Source organism: Stylophora pistillata, chromosome 8 (genome assembly GCF_964205215.1).
Source record: "Stylophora pistillata chromosome 8, jaStyPist1.2, whole genome shotgun sequence".
Classification (NCBI taxonomy): domain Eukaryota; kingdom Metazoa; phylum Cnidaria; class Anthozoa; order Scleractinia; family Pocilloporidae; genus Stylophora; species Stylophora pistillata.
In genome coordinates, this window is record NC_142526.1 from 32,117,336 (window position 1) to 32,138,825 (window position 21,490).

At 40.3% G+C, this 21,490-nt stretch overlaps 1 protein-coding gene and 1 long non-coding RNA gene across 4 annotated transcripts in view; one reads left to right on the top strand and one right to left on the bottom strand.

Moving 5' to 3' along the window:
* Positions 1-2,535: 2,535 nt before the first annotated feature.
* The window catches only part of LOC111328667 (DNA polymerase zeta catalytic subunit), a 32,291-nt gene continuing 13,336 nt past the window's right edge, over positions 2,536-21,490 (bottom strand). For 2 of the 3 annotated variants that reach the window (XM_088729956.1, XM_088729955.1), the window contains exons 14-34: positions 21,416-21,455; positions 19,728-20,828; positions 19,515-19,646; positions 18,423-18,621; positions 16,871-17,319; positions 15,863-16,123; positions 15,160-15,242; positions 14,623-14,784; positions 13,747-13,804; positions 13,501-13,580; positions 13,334-13,403; positions 10,526-10,633; positions 9,450-9,559; positions 6,865-6,979; positions 5,279-5,416; positions 4,988-5,178; positions 4,689-4,796; positions 4,178-4,297; positions 3,598-3,664; positions 3,259-3,420; positions 2,536-3,167 (exon numbers count right to left, since the gene is read on the bottom strand). In XM_088729956.1, coding sequence (XP_088586082.1) covers positions 3,027-3,167; positions 3,259-3,420; positions 3,598-3,664; positions 4,178-4,297; positions 4,689-4,796; positions 4,988-5,178; positions 5,279-5,416; positions 6,865-6,979; positions 9,450-9,559; positions 10,526-10,633; positions 13,334-13,403; positions 13,501-13,580; positions 13,747-13,804; positions 14,623-14,784; positions 15,160-15,242; positions 15,863-16,123; positions 16,871-17,319; positions 18,423-18,621; positions 19,515-19,646; positions 19,728-20,828; positions 21,416-21,455 — 3,895 coding nt within the window. In that variant the 3' untranslated portion in view covers positions 2,536-3,026. Of the gene's footprint in view, positions 3,168-3,258; positions 3,421-3,597; positions 3,665-4,177; positions 4,298-4,688; positions 4,797-4,987; positions 5,179-5,278; positions 5,417-6,864; positions 6,980-9,449; positions 9,560-10,525; positions 10,634-13,333; positions 13,404-13,500; positions 13,581-13,746; positions 13,805-14,622; positions 14,785-15,159; positions 15,243-15,862; positions 16,124-16,870; positions 17,320-18,422; positions 18,622-19,514; positions 19,647-19,727; positions 20,829-21,415; positions 21,456-21,490 lie in introns of those variants that run through there. The other variant, XM_088729957.1, reaches the window with a different exon arrangement.
* LOC148725879 (uncharacterized) lies at positions 7,567-8,786 on the top strand. The gene is made up of 2 exons (XR_015990507.1): positions 7,567-8,006; positions 8,336-8,786. It is a non-coding gene; the product is annotated as an uncharacterized LOC148725879 (long non-coding RNA).

Sequence of the window (21,490 nt, forward strand, 5' to 3'; positions counted from 1 at the left end):
CGCACAAAACATGAAGGAATTAGTGAAAGACGAAAAACTTGCCCAGTTATTTACAAACCACGTCGACTGAAACGCCTCACTAATGCATTAGTAATTTATTTGAGCAAGCATTAGAATATGCAAATTCAGTGCAAATAGGACAGACCATTTCTTTTCTGTATGAACAGATGGAAGGATAATTTCTTTCTATGCTCTTATCTTCCTCGTTGTCTTGTGCGGCCAATTGATGCAATTTTTCATTTGACTCATCCAGCCTCGCTCACGCAAAAACCAGAATAAAAGCCGATGTGTGTAAGGCCGAACGCTCCTGGAAAACCATCCGGCCCCATTCGCTAATTTCTTGTGGTTTTGACATAATTTTTACAGCTTTATGAGAACTTTCTGATGGATTTTTAGAACGTTAACAAACTAAATTAGGATCGGTAATTATTGTGATAGGTTTTGGACTATTTTAAAGTTACTATTTCGCCAAATAAATGACTGATCGTAAATAATGCATCATTAATGATGATCCACATTTTGGCAACCCGTTTTAATCTTTTCAAACCTTTTCCAAAACGTAAATCCTAATTGCAGCCAGTTAAAAAAGAAACGAGAAAATGAATCGCGTTTTTTCGATGAAATGAGAGCAAAAAAATTATAATCGTGGAAAAGTTTTCATTTTTGCATCTTTTTCTGTGGTTATCCCGGGTGCGCTCGTCCGACTGCGTCCTACTAATTTGGGTTGAAAACACAATTTTTCAAAATTATCAACTCTAAGTGGTCGTATGATAAAAATGTTTACTGACTGGTTTGGTCACTTGCAAAGGTGTTAGCTCGCGCGAATAGCTTTTTACGACACCACTTAACTTCTTTTCAGCACATTTCAGTTCCATTTATGATTTCAAACAGTTAGGAATAATCCGATTCAAGGAACTGAAGTCTCTAAAACAATATCCTTTTCAGTTAAAAGGGTGGAAGGAAACACCATTGCTCGGCGTTAAGTGACGTACGTCCGTATCATGAGTTATTTCCTTATTTTCCCAAGTCTCGTGCATCTCTGTCAGTTCGTAACCGTACTGGCCATTCTTTCGGATCGTCTCAAGCTGGTTAAAAAATAAAAACATGTACATCCGTAACTTGAGGCGAAAAAGCGAAACATCATTGTTTTGGCTATGGCCGTGAGATCTATTTTACAAGTTTTGCCCGCAAAAGAACAAAAGAGCCAAGCCAAGTGGCTCCTTTACCTTCAATAAAATCAGTCTTCACCAACGCCAAAAGGTACTGTCTTCCTTAGGTAAAAACGAAAACGTTGTTAAGTCTTTTTTATTCAATCCGAATCATGAACTGGACATCCCGACACAAAATAATCTTTGTAAGGCCCTAAGTCAGTAGGAATGAGTCATAAAGCGAGGGCGCGCGACAAAGTGTGGGGGTCAGGCATACGCGGCGGTTTCTTTCACAACAGCAACTGACCATTTTTCCATTCCTGCTTTTTTCCCTGTTTCCACTGACTGAGTGATTAAAGCAGGCTAAAAACACAATGACAAATAAAAAAATTGAAATCACAAAACACACTCATGAACACAAAAGCTTAGTTAAACTATGTAATTCCCGTCTGTGTGTGGAGCGAACAGGAGAAAAACAAACGTTTCCATTAGAACTGTATATAAATTGCGGAATTTTCTTCTCAGTCGTGGTAATGGTTTATGAACATCTTAAGGTGAAAATAATTCCTAAGAGGAATGTATTGGCTGTATACCCCGGAGACAAGTCAAGTCGCATCCTGGTCAAGTCGCATCCTCTTGCGAGTGTATCGCCAAATCATCAGCTGTTCATCAGCTGATCATCAGCTGATCATCAGCTGTTCAACAGCTGTCCCCATAGAAAAATTAAATAGGAGAAAAAACACTATGATACTGTAAGAAACCGGAAAAAGCAACCACATGTTATTTTGTAGCCTGTTCTTGGCGTTCAGCAGGATAAAATTTACGAAATCCGCGCAAAACAATAAACGGCGCAATAGTAGGGACAGAGCGAAAAACGAGGGAGGACCAGGTCGGATATCACTCCTCTTACTATTCCGACCAGACCCAAACCTCGCTCGTTTTTTCGCTCCTCGCCATGATCTTGCCATTTACTATCGCACTTCGTTTTACTTACTGATCAGGCTACGTATTTTGAAGAAATACATTTGAAAATTTTGAAGAAGGCGCCTGCAGAGCAGGGAGGGGCGAGGAATGGGGTTCACCTAAACTCTTCATAATTTCTGACCAAAACCAACGCTCGAAGGTTCGAGATACGTGTTTGCTTCAGCTTACTGTCAACAAAATCTGGTCAAAATTTTCAAAATTTCGGTTTTCCTACTCTTTAACCTTTCCAGCGAATTTCAAAGGAGTTTTTTGTCTCAAGATTTGCCAGGGGGTTCGATGTTGCGTTTCATCGGCCAGCAGTATGACCGCACTGACACGCGAAAACCGTGAACTTCTTTGAAGGCCAAAAACTAGAGGTTGGTTCTCCTCGAGTTACCTCCACAAAACGAATTAATAGGGTATGTAGATTTGATGAATTTTAATAAAAATTGGCAAATCGAGTAATATTCTATCAGTCTTTCTGCTGTTAATAAAACAGTTACTATATTTTCTAATGATAAACTTTTCTGTCTAACTCGGAATATTGTTTCTATCTGTCCCTTAAGTCTGTATAAACAATTGTCCGTACATAATTTCAACTTTTTAACTCAATCAGCGTTGATTCCGTCAACTTCGTTAACATTATCATACGCAACGTAACCATTGCTGTCTTCAATTTTCTCCCGTGCTATTCTGACACCTCCACAGTTTCTTGACCAAAAAAAAAAACAACTTCGAGAACAGATCGTGCCATTTTTAACTCAACAGAGAAAAGCAAAGCTACGGAAGTAGGTATTCCCATCAGGATATCACCCACTCCCACACAGTACAGTAAATCATTTCTGTTGTCTTCATCATAAATCCAACTTTCTTCCCATTGAGCTATTACCAGTTGTTAAGGCAGTCTTCTTGTTGTTACAAACTGTCCAGAACCTTCCTGTGATGTTCAGATGACTTCAGGTCACGTGTACATTGCACGAGCTTGTAAAATACTGGGCAGTCCAAAGACACACAACGTAACTTGGTATCACGTGAGCCGGAACAGCCGTAACAAATCTGAGAAGGAACAAAGAAATTTTAACACGGTGCAAACTCTAATAGATTGACTGGGTGAAGATGACACGTGGCAACAATCTTGGTAGCTTACCTCTGCTAGGTGATGATACGTTCGTTCCCAACCGCGCATGCGGGTGATTAGTATAACAGCTGACCGCCGGGGCATACCTCGACATTTGGCGCACAGATCAGTGGGAGTGAGGTCTTGGCAAACCGGGCATGCCATGGTTGAAAAGTACTGAGAAATAGTGCCCTAAAGAGACAAAATTTCGTGAGAGAGGGCTAAACAAAACTTAACTGAAATGAATATAATAATATAAGGTGAAGTAAGAGGCTTGTGTTTGAGAAACATCAAGCTCTTGACTGTTTCTTTGTGACATCAATGCGTTGAGACGCTGGAATACTAAGTACGAACATGAAGGAAATAAACCTTTTTTCTTTCTCCTGGATCCGAAGGTATCTGCGCCACTCGTACGACACGTGGGAGTTCCGCGTACCTAAACAGTTACAAATAAAGTCAGCTTTCTTCTTAGTGATCAGGAACAAAGACAAGAAACTGGATGATTCACTAGAAGCATTCTTCAGTGCGTTCTGTTTCCAATTTCCTCTTTCATCGTAGTGAGGATGAAACGTTTAAAATTTTGAACGATACTTGCCTTACATAAGATAATTCCCAAAATCATCTCATAGAGACAAGGACAGGGCAGAATCAAAATGTAGTAAGACCTCTCGGGGGACACTTCAGTGAATTTTTTAATCGCAATGAAGCTTTCTGTAAAAGATGCAAGCTGAGCTGTGGAAGAGGGAAGTAGAGGGGGGGAATCGCCCGTGATGGATTTAACCAAGCTGGATCAGACAACAGGGGCAGGGGAGCATTACTAGTGAAAGCCCCCCCCCCGCTCTCTGGGTGGGGACACATGTGTCATGGCAAAAGTAGGAACCTATGTTATATCCTTTTACAAAGACTAAATGATTAAAAAAAAAAAACAAACAAATGACGCTGCCCGTACCATGTGAACACGTCTAAGCCAATGAGAGAGAAGGCGCGATTGAGCGGTGGTAAGATCTGTTTGGTGATGTAATACGACGCGTTTAACCGAAGGCTTGGATCCTGGAGCACTTCCTGAGGTCTAGGGATAAGAGAATTTTCGCGAACAAGTCAGACGAAGAAGGGGAAAAACACTGTGAGGAAAAAGGTCAAACTTTTGCTAATTATTAAACTTAAAATCCTCTAGTTTAAACAGAGCTAACTTCTTTGTGGCTTCTGCTGTAGAAAAATTCTCTGAAAATTAAGCTTATCGATCAAAGGGGGATTTCGTCGCAAGGTTTCTATTCCTTTGAGCGAATGAGAGGAGTGTAAGTTCTCTAAGTCCTGACGGTGTATAGATGTATCGAAATGAACATGTGGATTCTAATTCCTCTACTTATCGAAGAAAATCATATTGGAATTATTCTGAAGTTTATGCTGTCAGTTAGTAATTCTCCCAGTAGCCATCATTCCTGAGGCTAACATTCACTTACCGTCTTACAAGTTGAATCAATGGTAATCCTGGACTTCCATACACCACTACGTAAGGAACTCTTTCTGCTACTCTTGGCTCCGATCTGCGGTCGACTTTAAGCATGCGCCTTTTAAAACCAAAAATGGAAAGAACGTCTATGAAAACTATTACCACAGCACTTAACATTCTCTCGACCATTTTTTATTACTGAATGAAAACCTAGGACAGAGCAACTACATTCACATTAAAAGCAATTCATAGGGGGTAAATCAAACTTCCCATTTTTACTCCCTCTCCTCAGTCTCCTCTTAACTTTACCTCGTGAGCTCCAGAGCTGGCACGCATGCACCTGGCTTATAGTTCTTCATGCCGCGGTATTCTTTGGCGAAAGTGAAGTCCTGGAGACTGGCACGTCCCTCCATCAACTTTGTGCACTGCCGCTGGACATACTTCTTGATCAGGGACAGGTCACGTGTTTCAAACAAAATTCGCAGCGACTTTTCAAGAATCTAATAACCAAATAATAACGCCATGATATATAAAAAAAAATCCAAGAGAGCGATAAAAAATAAATTATGAACAAACAAGATATTCAAGTCGAGAGCGAACCTTTGCCACTGCGGGAATGGAGTCTCTGCGAACAGTCTCAATCCCTTTAGCATCAAACGCGGGTTCCTTCTGATCAAGTGTCTCGTACATGTATCCGACATAACGCTTCTTCGTCTGTAACACACAAGGCAGATAAACCTAAAAACATATCAAACAGTTAGGAGTTCGATCTATCAACAATCGATCAAAAGATTTTCACGCAAAGAATTTTTCACTAATCTGAGCGCCAAAAGAATTGTAGGTTCTGCTTCATTATGCTCTGTGATTAGTTCAGAAAACTTGCGTCACTCTTTCAACCAATCAGATGTAAAACTTAAACACCAATCGCACGAGGAACAAGCCTTTTCCCGCGCTTTAGGGCGCCCGCACGAATTTACTTCGAGTTCTCAAGGGCTTCTTTTTCTGATCTATCTATCATCAATATTCATTTTCTCTTCACTTTACTCTTTACATTCCCTACGGTACTGACAAGGAGAATTTGCTTGACAATCAGGAGCTTCTTAAATTGGTGATCATTTTCTTTGTTCTTCTGACCTTTACTTTTGATTCAAGGGTGATACAGTAACGGGAAATTAAAAGCCAGTCACATTTAGGGAGTTAAAGAGTTGAGAAACTTCGTCGAAAAGCGTTCTTAAATGTGATGAATGAATCAGGATTCAGGTCATGCTGAGAATTCGCAAACAAAACTAACCAAACCCTCTCGTTTTAAGTAAACGGAAGGTTCTTTGGTGAGCTCGCCGGCAACCTCGTTCCCAGGGTATCTCATCTTCTTGCCCCCCCCCCCCCCGCTGGGAACGAGGTTGAGCTCGCCGGTACTGTGACCTATATTCGTACCCAGAGCTCTTAATCCGGGATCCAGCGCACATACCATTAAGCAACCGCATCTCTACATTCAAAACCATTTAAAGGCTTAGTACATGTCAATCAAAGAAGTTGCAGCAAAAGTTACAATCTAAAAATTGCAACCTTACTAATATCAATGAATAAAGGCTGAAAGTTTCTAAAGAAACTGTTTGGGGTTGCTTCGGTGGGGGTAACGAAATAATTTGGATATATCAACAAAGTTGAAATGGTAAATTGGCCACTGCTCGAAGCTGACGTTTCGAGCGTTAGCCCTTCGCTAACGCTCGAAACGTCAGCTTTTGTAATCGTTACGGTGGCCAATTTACCATTTCAACTTTGTTGATATATCCAAATTATTAGGGACCTTAAGAAACCACGACGGCGAAGGGGACGTGGAAAAACAAGAGATCTGATTGGCAGAACAATAGCTCAGCACGTGCGTTTTAAAACTTTGTACATTTCTTAGCCGTCCTATGCAAAACAACAACGTGAAATCGCCAAAATTTGCGTCGTCTGCGAACCGAAACCGCGACGGCAAATTATTTTAATTTCCATTTGGAACTCAACGGCTACTTTATACGTCATGCTGAAGTTGAGCTGTGGCGCTGTATGAGACAGTAAGCTCTTGCAGCCATTTTTGAAATTCTAACTAAGAGTAGAAATTCATTTTTTAATCGAAGTCTTCCTTGGCGTCGCCGTCGTGGTTTCTTAAGTCCCTATTACTAATATCGAGAACGTCACACCTTTTCAAACTTGAGTTTGACTGGTTTGGGATTCATAGCTGTGACAGTATCCACAATGTCTTTACCAATAATGAACGCTTGTTTTTTGGTGGCTCCCTTTAGCAATACAAATAAACTGAAAGAGAACATCAAAAATATTACAATGTAATTTTTTTTTATCGATATTGTAAATATTTTTGGTGATAAAACCCGGCTTGCCGCCAGAAATTGCCTGCGAAATACATACGAACACTAACACACACACATGCAAATCCGCTTTGCTGATAAAATTCTTTCTTCAATCATTGTTTTCAAAGAAGTTAAAGAAACAACAGTAAGAGTAAAAATACTTGGGAATAAATATGTTCTCGGCCCGACTGGGAGTCATTTTAGTTGGAGCCACCAGGCGAGGGTTAAATGACCGAGAAGGGCCCAAACGTCTTTATGACAAGAACTGTAACTGTATTACTATCATTATCACTTTGAGGGCACTAAGTAAACAAAAAATTTAAAAAAAATAGAAAAATGTCGACAAAACAGTCTGAACGATCTCACGAGCGTGTGAGTAAGCTAAAATACATTTTAGCCCATTTAGCGCTATTTAGCCCCCAAAATGCGCCACAAAGTAGCGTCAAAAAGTGATAACATTTAATATTTTGATATCAATAAAGGTAGACGAAGACCAGCTAAAAAGAGGTTTGTTCTTTTGAAGCGTTAGTTAGAGTTGTCGTCTCTCGATGTGATGTTTAGGGATTTTAGGATGACTCGTGCAAACGAGTGGCTCAAATGTCTTGCATTTTGTTTTGCACTGTAAAAACAAGTTAGAGTGCTGAAGATGATGATGGATTGATCAGAACTGGTTTGACGAATGTCGACTTGCAAACGATAACATGCGCGTGTCCACCACCACCACCACGCAGCGGTTTAGAGAGAGACATAAATTTTACAAGGGATCGGGGCGGTGATTGAAAGAGATCCCAGTAAAACAATAACTCTACTCGCACGTTTGAACCTTTCACATTTCCAAGCCGAACCTTAACTCACGTTTGGCTTAGTCGGGAACGGACGCCTCGACGACAAATCGATCTCGTTTCGCCATCGAACTCCACACTGCATTCACATGTTGTACTAAAGACAGGAGGGATCTAGCGCCGTTAGACCAGGTAAAAACTTCAAGTAACGCGCAAAATTTTTAAGGGAAAGGAAAGTTCATTTTTTAAGTCGCCGTTTTCTCAGGCATCGCCTTTACTGGTGACATTTCAAACTCTCTAGGATCACGGAAGACGTTACATAACTCATGTAAATCTTTTTATTTAAAAGAAGTAGTATTTGAATTATATATCGTGGAGCCCATACAGCTTTTACTGACTTTAAAAACATCATCGACAGAAAACAAAACAGCGCAAATTCAAAAGGACATTTTAAAAGTTTAACACTTTGCAAAATGAGCGATTTCACGTTTCTTTTTTTTTTTTTCTCCTCTTCTCGGCAGACTTAACGGACGTGCAACGCCGTTGCTTTTCTCACTAAACCTTATCTGTGACTTTCTCCGTTCAAACAGTCGATAATGACGTAAGTAAACATCGGATAATTTTTTGTACTGACGCAATTGACACGCGTGAACTCCGACATACTTTTTTTCAAAATAAGAGTTCAGCTGGAGAATATCAAGACAATATTTCAAGAGCATCAAGGAGGATTCCAAAATTCTCCCGCATTGAATAACCATTCAGGAAGTTGTACTCTTGAAAACCATTTCCTATGAAAGCTAGAAGTAGTATTTATATAACGTGACAGAGGAAAGGCACTTTAATATTTCAAGAATAGCATCTTGCGTGCGGAATCTTAAGAAAGCAAATACATTATCTTCCTTGGAATAATCCATGAGTTACACACTCGATCAATACAGCTAAAGAAATGCGATTAAAGCAGTAAATCCACGATTTAATTACTCAATTCATATCCAGCTATCGCGCATCGATCCGAAGATAACTGCGGTGATCACGCTATCGAAGTTCACCGTCTTCAGCCAGCCTGGAAGCAATTCGTGCGAATAGCTTCTACTAAAAAATCATATATCTTGATCTACATCAGTGATTTTTCTCCAGAACCACCTTAGGCCTCTCTGTTCCGAAATCGTAATTTTTTTCGGTAGTTTTATTTGAAAATTGTCTATGTTCTGTTTACTTCCCACGCTCCATAGGAAGCAAAAAATCTGCATAGGTGGCCATTCCACAATGATACGTATTTTTAATTCGATTTCGTAAACTTTAAAAACCGTGCGCCAAATCACGGGAAATCCTACAGCGCTGGCTTGACTTTCAAGCACAGCAGCCCGAGCAAATGTCAGGACATCACAAGGATTGGACAACTAGCAATGGAAAAGATGAAATTGGATTAAAAGATTGAAACAAACTTGGAAACATTTCAAGTTTTTATCTCCAAATTCTGAATGATGTACAATGGGAGGGAAAAGAAAATATCCTCAAACCAATGTTGATGAAAAAGTCCGGCGGATGTTGGCCCAATTCTAAAAGAGAAACGTAGCTTCAAGGAAAAAATTAATAAGAGATTGTATTTATCTTAGTTGCTGTCAGTTATATCACCTGTCAGTATCTCCATACACGACACGCGCACCCCAGCGGGGAGTGTTGTTCACGAGATCAATTGCGCGCTCAAGTGTCTCGCGCGCTTTACGGACGATACTGTCGCCAATCTAAAAGGAGAAGAAGAACGCAGTGTTAATAAAGATAGAGATCACATCGAGGGTTATTTGGAAATTGAGCGAGGAGTTTCTACTTCTATGCAGTCACCAAAACCACCGACTTGAAATAGATCTACCGATAGAAACTTTTAGTCTTCGCCGAGTATCACGATCCCACCCACACTCGCTCCCGCGCTCACTCACTCCTTCCCTCGCATCCTCGCTCGCTCGCTCTCTCGTTCAGTTCAGTTAGCTTCAATCCCATTCTTTTCGTCGTTTTCATGTCGTACTGGTGCTCTTGCCTTTTTTCCTTCTCTCGATCGCTCCATTCTTCAATTATTTCCCCTTTCCTTTTTTTTCCCTAATGTACATTATTTCTGTAAAATGTGAAATTTTACAGTGCGTAATCATTTCCGTTATCATAACCAAGGATATCAATAACTTTTCCATACGCGGCTGTAATAGCGGAGGCCGTCGTTCCCGGAAAGGGGCCGCCGAACACGAGAGCCTGTTTTCAAGTTAAGCCGACGATGACTAGCATCTAATTTCTCCTTACTATATCACCCCTTAATCAAACATAATGGTCATGAGAATAAGGACATAGTCAAAAACTAAAGGAGCTGTTGATGGTTAAACAAATTCTCCTTGTCAGCTCCTTAAGAATTGTACGAAGAACAGTTTGGAGAATATATGCATACTGATGTTGAGGTTTAAAGGGTTATTGAGACCCCTGCATAACAAACGCATCTTCGTTTCTACCAAGGACTCATTCGTCATGAACCTTTCAACGCAGCAAGTCGTCGGTGACACTTAAAAGTTTCGAGCACTTCAAGCTTTAAAGTGATAGTGTGGTAAAGAATTCTCGGTAGCGTAACATGCCATCCAATTACTTGAGAAAGTCTTAAATTTTTGCTAGGCGTAATTATTTAGCAAGCACTTGTTCTTGTTTTTGTGTGTGCTTTTTTTCTTTCGTCTCACCTCTACACAAGGCATCCTGCCGGAGAAATGAGCAGAAGTGTACCCAAACGTCACATTTGCTATCAGCTTCAAGCCCAGTTGACGTGCATCTAACATTCGCCCGAGGGACTGGTAACAAAAGGGAAATAGGATCTCATTAAATTCTCTCAAAGTGCACTAGCTGCGTTCACAGAACATCAAGATCACTTGATTACATTCGCTCGCAACTTCTCCTCATGCTCTTAGTGACTAACATTCTGGTCGGACAGTGATATGAGGGTTTTCCCCCACCAGCAGCATTTGAATCGTTTTCAACTTAAGAGTTGTAGGGATGTTAATAAATAATAAATAAATAAATGACAATTTATATAGCGCCCTATCCAAAAGCTCTAAGGCGCTTCACAATCAAGGTAAAAAGTAAAAATAATAATCAAACATAATCATTCATTAAAAATAACGCTTAAAAAGATAAGTTTTAAGATTACTCTTAAAAACGTTAAGATCTATACTACATTTTATGGTTTCAGGAATGTCATTCCACAGCTTAGGTGCAGAGACAAAAAAGGCGCGATCGCCATGAGTTTTCAACTTGGAGCGAGGAATCACTAACAAGTTCAAACTCGATGATCGTAAAGACCTAGTAGGCTTATAAGTTTCTAACAAGTCACTGATATAACTTGGGCATAAATTATTTAAAGCTTTAAAAGTAAAAAGTAAGATTTTAAAAATAATCCTCTGCTCCACGGGGAGCCAGTGCAGCTCCCTCAGTAAAGGAGTCACGTGATCATGCTTGCGACCAAATAAGATCAGCCGTGCCGCACAATTCTGGGCTAATTGTAATCTATGAACTAAATGTTTCGGAAGACCATATAACAGAGAATTACAGTTGTCTAATCTGCATGTAACGAAGGCGTGTGCTAACGCCTTAGTACTACTAACTGACAAAAACTTTCTAATCCGAGAAATATTCCAGAAAAATGAAGTGAAAAAAATGCAGATTTACAAATAGCCGAAACTTGACGTTCCATATTTAACTTATTGTCAAAGATTACACCCATGTTCCTTGCATAGTGCGAAGGCTGTAAAACAGATCCATCAATCACTGTAAAAGAAGGAAGCTGAGAAGCAGACAGATTGCCTGATCCGATGACCAAAAGCTCAGTCTTATCACCGTTAAGTTTGAGTTTGTTCAATGACATCCAAGTTCCAATATCTTGTAGGCAGGCCTCGATTCTCGTAGTAGTAACTGATGAAACCGAGTCAAGCGAAAATTAACTTGACAGTCATCCGCATAAAAACGGAAGTTCATATCATGACTTCTTATAATAGGGACCTTAAGAAAACACGACGGCGACGGAAACGAGGACGTGGAAAAACAAGAGATCTAATCGGTAGAACAATACCTCAGCAAGTGCGTTTTAAAACTTTGTACATTTCTTAGCCGTCCTATGCAAAACAACAACGTGAAATCGCCAAAATTTGCGTCGTCTGCGAACCGAAACCGCGACGGCAAATTATTTTGATTTCCATTTGGAACTCAACGGCTACTTTATACGTCATGCTGAAGTTGAGCTGTGGCGCTGTATGAGACAGTAAGCTCTTGCAGCCATTTTTGAAATTCTAACTAAGAGTAGAAATTCATTTTTTAATAGAAGTCTTCCTTGGCGTCACCGTCGTGGTTTCTTAAAGTCCCTAATAGGGAACTTAAGCAGTCACGACGGCAACGCCACGGTAGACGTCGATTAAAAAATGAGTTTCTACTTTTAGTTAGAATTTCGAAAATGGCTGCATGTGTTTACTGTCTCATAGGGCGCCAGACCTCAAACTCAAGATAACGCGCAAAAGTAGCGTTGAGTTCCAAATGTAAATTAAAATAATTTGCCGCCGCGGTTTCGGTTCGCAGACGACGCAAATTTTGGTGATTTCACGTTGTTGTTTTGCAAAGGACGGCTAAGAAATGTACAAAGTTTTAAAACACACGTGCTGGGCTATTGTTCTCCCAATTAGATCTATTGTTTTTCCACGTTCTCGTTGCCGTCGCCGTCATGGCTTGCTTAAATTCCCTAATGTCGCCGAGAGGAGACGTCTCCAACAAATACAAAATCGGACCTAGAACAGATCCCTGGGGAACTCCAAACATCAGATCAGAGTGAGAGGAATTTGATCCATTTTATGCTAACGACTTCGGTCGGTGAGATACGACTTAAACCAAGCAAGAACCTTGCCTTTGATACCAAACCGAGTGTTAAGTCTGTGAAGTAATATACCATGGTCGACCGTGTCAAATGCCGCAGATAGATCGAGCAGTAATAAAACAACAGTACAACCACGATCCACAGTACGTAAGATATCGTCATGAACTCTGAGAATGTTAAGGAAACTATAACGGCAACGGCGTGGAGGAATTGGCAAAACAAATGAACCAATGGGCAGAATCACAGCCGAGCACCTGCATTTTAAAACTGTGTAAATTTCTTAGCCGTTCTTTGCAAAACAACAACGTGAAATCACCCAAATTTGCATGGTCTGAGAATGAAAACATCGACGGAAAAATTTTTTTTCAAGTCTCCATTTGGAACTTAACTCCTCTCTCAGAAATTAGGCTGGAGGTGGGGCGTGGCGCCGCAATCAGAGACGGTAAACACATCCAAACATTTGCAAAATCTTAACTAAAAATATAACTTCATTTTTTAATCGACTTTTTCGTTGGCGTTGTCTTCCTGACTGCTTAAGGTCCCCTGTATGTTCAAGGCATTTCGAGACACCTGCGTAACTGAGTGAACAAATAAATTTCTCTCACGCAATATGCACTCAAGGAAGACCCTTCACCTTGTCTGATTTCCACTTCTTCATTGACGCCTTCACCATGATTCGTGTCTCAAGGATCTCCTCCAACATACTAGAGAAAGACAGAGATCGAAAGTTGAGACTTCTCACTGCCTGCCTTTAAAGTATCTAAAGTAATGTTCGCAAATGACTACAGCCGAGAAAATTACCTGGGAAGAATACCCCGTCTTATGTTGGATTTGACAAACGCGACACCGCTTGGCGAGACATGAATATCACCTTCAAGTTTCTTTAAAAAAAAAAAAAAGGAAAACAGTTGAAGACAAGTTTCTAAAGAACGGAAGTACCTTCTTCAGCGCTAAGTTTTCCAAACGCTGTAGTCGTTTTAAAATGGAAATTAGAGAACAGATCGTGGACAATGAAGTTTAATAGAAAAAAAAAACAAGGCGTTTTACTTTCAAAAGACTTGGAGGAACACGTAAAGAGGTGGCACCGAACTTGAATTCGCCGTACCTGCAAAATAAAAATTAAAAAAAAAAAAAAAAACCACCTTTAAGAGTGCACATTTCTCAATGCATGTACGCTATTGTATCTTGTTGTACACTGGTTATGAAAGGGATTCGACCAAAACAGGGTCTACAGGGCAAAACATCCTCGAAAAGCAAAGTAAATTGGCTACCGTAAAGACTTTCTGAAGCTTACGTTCCGAGCGCTAGCTCTTGGTCAGAAAGACGACAAAGCAGGGCTAGCGCTCGGAACATCCACTTTAGAAACACTTTACTATGGACAATTCACAGTATCAACTTGGTTGATAAAACCAAATGATCTTGTAGTACCGCCCATCGACGAAGCACCACAGTTACTTTAGAAATTTAGTGGAAATTAAGATAACACTGAACAAAACTGTATCCAAGATATTCTTGGGCTCAATGCATTAGTACTGATGTTTGTTGACTGAATCACCTTAAAGAAGTTTATTTCGGTTTAAGACCAAACTCCAGCCCAGTGTTGTGATGAAAAATGATATTTGACAACAAAACGAAAGATAAGAATGAGCACTCAGAGCGTTTTTGTTACAGCCTTTTCCATGATCGCAAGGGAAAGTGCCGTGACACCAAGGGAAGGAAGTTTGAGCGCACTTTTGTTGAGGAGAAGGGAAGGTTTCTGAGTACATCAGAAATCTTAGAAAAACAAAACCAGACGGTAGTAAATCACTCGCTTTTGTCACCATTGCAATTTTCAATGTGTTGTCGAAGGAGTTAGCGATTTGACGTGGCTTTCTTTTCCTTGATACGCGTTGTAAAATCGTTTTCCCTTATCTTTCTACTTACTCCGACAAACAGCTGACTCGCCCAAGACAGGTGGAGAAACAATAGTTGTAAGCTATGACCACTGATGGATACAGAGACTGGAAATCGAGGACCAGGACTGGATCACTGTAGAATCGGGATTCCGGTTCCATCACCAAAGGAATTGTTTCTGGGGCTCGCATTCTGAAAAAAAAAAGCAATTGCATCAAACATATCGAATAACTCACAGTTAACACCTTATACACAGAGTGCTTTTCGATCAGTCGATTGTCGTAAAACCAAAGAAGAAAGGAAAATACCTTTAAGAACCCATGAGAACTCAAAGTAATAACAAGCCATCTGCCAGCTGCCTAAAGCGCGGGAAGGCGCGGGAAAGCGCGGGAAAGCGCGGGAAAACGCCGGTCACCAAGTCGCGATTGGTTTCAGTTTTCAGTCGGATTGGTTTAGAACGTGGCGCGAGTTTTCTGGACCAGTCACAGACAAACAAAGCAATCCAGGGTTACTTTCGACGCTCAATTGAAATTGCTCTAAATACTTGAACATATTAGCACAACTTACAGTCCACGTTGTTCGACGCTGGGAGAAACTGCAATATAGTTCATTGGTTTTGCTATCCTCAGCATCATGGACTCCACACGATACTGTAGAGAGAGAAAGAGAAAAAAACAGGATTGTTATAGACACCAAAACCATCACATAGCGGAGCTATTATTTTTCGAATCGAATTTGTTGTGGGATTTCTTGTGCGTAGCATATCTTTTAAATTATTACTAGTATGAGTTCTTGCACTTGTTCTTCTATTGAAGAAGCGATATAATTCACCTTAAAAGCTCTAGGCTTGAACTAGTGCATAGAAACTTTACATATTCTAAACTCGAGATTTCGCCGTTTGATTTACCATTTTTTTGTTTGTAAAAGGTAAGTCTGTACTGTACACGAGGCAAATGGCCCATCAAGCCAATACTTATCTCGGTTTCCATAGCATGAAGCAACTAGAAGTATTACTACTCTCCCCAGGATGCAATGCTTATCCATCACAAGGTTATCCCATGCATTTCATCGTGCTTCCCTGAAAATTCACCAGTAGCCGTTTATACCCATGAGAGGAGAGATGCACTATGAAATTAAAGTTTTTGTAAAAGAACACAACACAACAATGGCTGGGCAGGTTTCGAGCAACGTCTCCTCATGTCTGTGTACTTATTTCTTTTGTTCCTTCAGAGGTATTCATATACATGGGACATCATTTGTTGCAAAATACCTGTGATCCACGAGATATGACGGAAAAGAACAAGATTCCAAAAAGCCTTGCCAGTTCACTGGTCCGACCAATGAAATCCACGGATTCTAATATCCTGACATTACCACGGCAACGCATGACGTAATGATCGACAGTCCTCCAGCGATTTAATGACGTTCGCTGATCCCACCAATCTGACAACGTGCGAAAGGAGTACAGCGGTATTCGTTCGTGAAGAACGTGAAATGCTACGTTTTCAAATGAGTAGCTATTTAGGGCTGCCTAAGAAATAAAGGGTTTAATGAACGCTTCAGCCACTAAGGGTGGTTAACATCTAAGCTACAGTAGCACGGCTGAATCAAACGCTGAAGTCAGGAGAATAAAGGAAACTATCACTACCTTCAGAGGCCCTTGACTGTAACACAAATTCTCTTTTTGGTTAGAGCGCCGGATTGTGTTGTGCGGGAGGTCGAGGGTTCGAGCCCCGGCCGGACCGATACTCATAGTCTTAAAATAAGTGAGCAGAATTTGCTACCTTTCTATAATCAAGAAATGTTTAGATATTCTAGTCTTCTCGGATAAGGACGAATAAACTGTAGCCCCGTCTCCTGCAGGGTTAGGGGTAGGAGACGTTAATTTCCCATGCACGAGATTACTGTGTTGTGGATGTCCTCCCCTGGGGTGGGATGGGTGGGAATTGGCCCTAAAAGCCCCCATGGGGAGTGGTCAGCTAACGTATATATGTATGTAACTTTAAAAACTAACGTATGTACATGCGCCCTTCCCTATTAAAGACTCGAGTTCAGATTGTTCGAAAAGAGGTCCATCCCTTGGGGTTAAAACATTCAAACAAACAAACCAAAGGGGACACCAAAAACGACCGACGAAACAATAATAAAACAGTGACTCTCCACGTACCAAGCCAAGATTCTAGGCGAAAATAGTAAAAAAAAGTATATGTTTATACATGTTAAGTTTTACATCGATATAATGTGGGCTTTGTTTGTTTTTATTATTTCCCCGCAGTACCTCGTGTCTCATGAGCCTCCAGACGTTTAAAATTATGCGTCCAGCAATTTTAAACTCAGATGTATGCGCAGCACCCCAGTTGTCTTTCTCAGCGTCCATATTACTGTCAGAGGACGAGCCTTTTACGCGCGATAACCAACTGCAAAAGTCGATCTCGAAGAACAACGCCCTCTCCAAAAGAAATCCCCAGGAGAACATTTGTATCTCATATCCAATCAAAATGTCAGGGTCCCATTTGCGGATTATTTTGATCAAAGCAGGGAACAGATCCTTCTCCTCAGCCACGTATTGAATATCGTGATGTGCGATTCCCGACCGGGATAATAGAGGTCTCGAGTAAGCTGCTCTGGTGTTCTGTGTAGCTCTTGATGAGGTTGATACTACCGTATCGTTTGATGGCGCAACTGGCGTTGTAATGTCAGTGTTCGAAATACCTGTGTCTTTGTTTTCTATGAAAGAGAACACTTCAGATCAATTTTACCTTTAACAAAAAAAATCTTCATCACGTTTAAAACGTCTCGATAAATTCTCGACAATTGTGCTTTACATAACAGAAGGTTACAGGACATGGCTACTCTCATGTACAAGGTCAAGAATAATATATGTCCTAATTGTCCTAATATATGTCCTAATATATGTCCTAATTGTACTTTACATAACAGAAGGTTACAGGACATGGCTACTCTCATGTACAAGGTCAAGAATAATATATGTCCTAAGTATATTGCTGACCTATTTCGGAGGTCTGATACGAAATATGCCCTACGTAGCAAAGAATTTGTTATTCCTAGATTTAATACAACAACATATGGTAAGCACTCTATCAGATATACTGGACCTAAGTTATGGAATATTGTACCTAAGAACATTAGAGATCTGCCAACATTATCATCTTTCAAGATAAATATCCGTAAGATTGATCTAAATACTTTACTGACCGATAATTACTGTACCAACTGTATTTTATGCAGTACTTAATGTAAAAAAGTTTTTAATGTAAATTTTATCTTGTACATATTGTAAATATTTTAGCATGTTAACCAATCTTAGTATTTTTAGCTCAATTAGCATTTTAACTTTAATTAATATATGGATTTAGTCATTTTTAATTTATTTTGTAGTGTCCCCATTTAGTGGTTATGTACTGCTATTTTAGTCTGACACTTAAATAAAGGTATTCATTTCATTCATTTCATTCATTCATTCATTCATTCAATTCTCTGAAATTCTCGCATGATACTGGTCCATATTCGCTCCGACGAAGGGCTAACGCTCGAAACGTCAGCTTTTGTAATCGTTACGGTGGCCAATTTACCACTTCAACTTTGTTGATATATCCAAGTTATATCATATTATGATGACTTATGTAAACTGCCAAAATTTGAAACTTAAAAAGCCATACCGTTCAGAAACTGTTTGGGATGTTCGGATTTTAAGGACTTCTTCAAGGTTCGGAAACCTTTGTTGCAAATGGCAGCCATGTTCCAACTTTGTTGCATCTTTGTACACAGATAGCTAAGGGAAATCCTCTTTTACAGTATAATACTCTTACCAGTTGTGAAGCCACAAATCTTGGCAGATTCTGGATCCACGCAGATGATTCCAGTTACTTTGTTTTTTCCCGAAGGAAGGGGTGTGTCAGTTTGTATGTAGTAGAATACCGCACAAATACGATCAAATTCCGGATCTGGTCTCATGTCACGCCTGGTTCTTACATGGAGCTCTAAGCTAAACAGTGTCAAATGTTGTACCTGTTAATCGATCACAGAGAAAAAAATATTAGTTCGATGTTTTTGTAATGTCATCATTTTAGTATTACGAGAAAGTTCTGTAAATTTTTGACTTTCTCTATCAAAAGGGCGCCGAATCACCAAACTCTACACACGTGAGAAAGTAAATCGCATAAGTAACCTTGATAGGTCTTTATATCAAAGCGAGTCATCACATATTCAAAATGTACATATCTTGGACAAGATAACACTAGGAAGGCACCAGACAATGTTTAGGACAAGGAAAGTTAACTTTCACCACCCTAACATTAATATTCATAATCCCCACACTTTAGTATTTACATCTCTTATGGTCCTATCAAGGAGAATTTGTTTGACAATCCAACCTCTTTCCCAGGGTCTCTCATCTTCCCTGCAGGAAGATGAGAGAGAGCCTGGGAACGAGGTTGTTGACAATCAAGAGCTTCTTGTACTGGAGATCATTTCCACTTTATTTTCATGACCTTTCTACTGATTCCAGGGAGATATTGCCAGGCGAAATTAGAAGCCAGTCACTCTAAGGGGATAAAGAGTTAACACAGATTTCGTAGAGGATACTAGTAAAATTAATAAAGGGGGTAAGTTTCTAAAGAAACAGTGGTGCTGCGGCGGTGGGGGTAACAAGGTAATTTGCTAATATCAATTGAGTTGAAATTGTAAATTGGCCACCGTAAAGAGTTAAAAAGCTGACGTTTCGAGCGTTAGCCCTTCATCATTCGCTCTGACCAAATTACCTAGTAAAATTAAGCCTGCTGTAACTGTCAGAGAGCTCCTAAATATCCTTCTTAAGACTTCCTTCCTTTGTAACTCAGGACAGAGACAGTATCAAACAAAACAACAACCTAACTTTCTTACGACTTGTGACTTCTTATTACCTCGTGTAAGGCCTTGGCGTCCCTGAGGTTTATCTGAGTAACCTTAAACCCGTACGTGTTGTTAGGAGAAGGACCCTCGATCTGTGAGCTCCAAGGCAAATGGCACCTTGGTTTAGATCCTGGTGTGACGAACTACAAGAAAATGACATGCAAGGAGGAATAAAATAGTTTTTCAGATGATTTGATCATAAAAAAGGTGAAAAAAAGCGATACCTTGAATCGACTGGCCAGCATTTGCTGCCGCAAAGGAGTTTGGTCCGTAGAGGCCTGGTGACCAGTATTGCCCTTCACAGGATTCTGGGCATTTGTCTCCGGACTCTTCGCATTAGTAGCAGCTGAGATTGGAGTACAGCGGGGCGACCGAAGGCCATAGACAAGATTTGTAGCCACCGGGGTGCTGTGATGTGGCGCAGCAGCGGGGGAATCTTGAGTTTGTAATGTCGGCGATAATACTTGTTTTATGGTTAGAGGGCTTAGCTGTGGAGAGCCTTTTGAAGAAATTCGTGCCGGTGGCGTGGCTGCCTTGGATTGCATGACTGTACTTGGCGGCGAGTTTGTTTCTGTAGTAACACTGTTAGCTTGATGAAGTTGTTCATCAGGAACAGCAAGCCCAAGACTCCTATTAATACTTATCGGTTGCGTTCCTGAAATTTCGCCAAGATTGTGTTTTTCACTTTGTTTAAAACTTGATGCAAGTGTAAACAGCTTCTCCTCGTTTGACGAGAACAAGCTGCCAGGACTAACTACTTCAGCAGGACTTGAAGAATCGGACAGATCTACAACATTCGTCTTTTTATCTCCATCAACACCGTCAAGAACCTTGTGTTTTGGAAGATCTTCTAGAACGAGCGCACCTGACTCGCAGGTGATTTTCTCAGAAGGAATTTTTGGCAGAGATGATTCCGGTATGGCTTGATTCAGTTCGAGTTTGGAAGTTTTTGAAACCTCTGCAATTATTTTTGTCGGATTTGATGATTGTTTAGTTTCAACTTTCTCCAAATTTTCATCTTTCGATGTCCCCTGTTCACGTTTCGCTTTTTTCAAACTCGTTCCTTGTCTCCGTTTGGCCAGTTTATCTCGTGCCCAGGCCTTGACAGCCTGAGGCGTTGGCGGGCCCCGACATGGTGTTACCACTACATCTCCGTCTCCCACTAACGAAATCCTCAGCTCAACATTTTTTTTGAAGTCCGTTGCATCCTCAACGGTTTGGCCAAGGTCATAAAGGCTAACCTCAAGAGCAGATGAGAGCACAAATTTCCAGTGTTTCAAACCTTGCAAAGAACCTGCTGATTCAAACTCTGGAAGGCTTGAAACCTTCGAATAAAAATGTGAAGTAAGTACTCCTGAGGAGATATTTTTGTGACAAATTCGTTTCACTTACTTCGAAATTCAAAACAAATATTTAACAATTATTCCACGAGCGCGCGTTGGATATGAGATGATAGATAGCCAACGAGGCGCGTAGCGCCGAGTTGGCTATAATCATCTCATATCCAACAAGCGCGAGTGGAATAATCGTTTTATTAAAAACGCCCCCAAGAAATTATTATTTTGTAAGAAGAAACTGGATTTTTTAGCTCCCTTTTGATTTTAAGCTGACGCGTACGCTTACCATATTTGTAGATTATGGTATATTGGCTCCTATACCATGGTGGCTAAGCCAATAAAAAGTCTTGAATTGCATTATCCAATGATCCAGTTTTTAATATTACCCAATCAACCACGATCAAGCTCTTACAAGTTCTTGGGAGAGTCGAGAGAACCACCCCTCCAAACAGACATAATTTTCTACAAAGATTAATTAGACATTTAAAATGTTTCGTATTTAATAAAGGTTTACGTTTACACGATGCTTTCAATTAATTTGATAAAATAATGAAACTTGTAGTTTTTGCGCTAACCTTCTTTGATTCGATTCTCAAAATTCGTCCGCCTACTTCCCTGATAAGAAAAAATTACAAAATGAAAACATGATA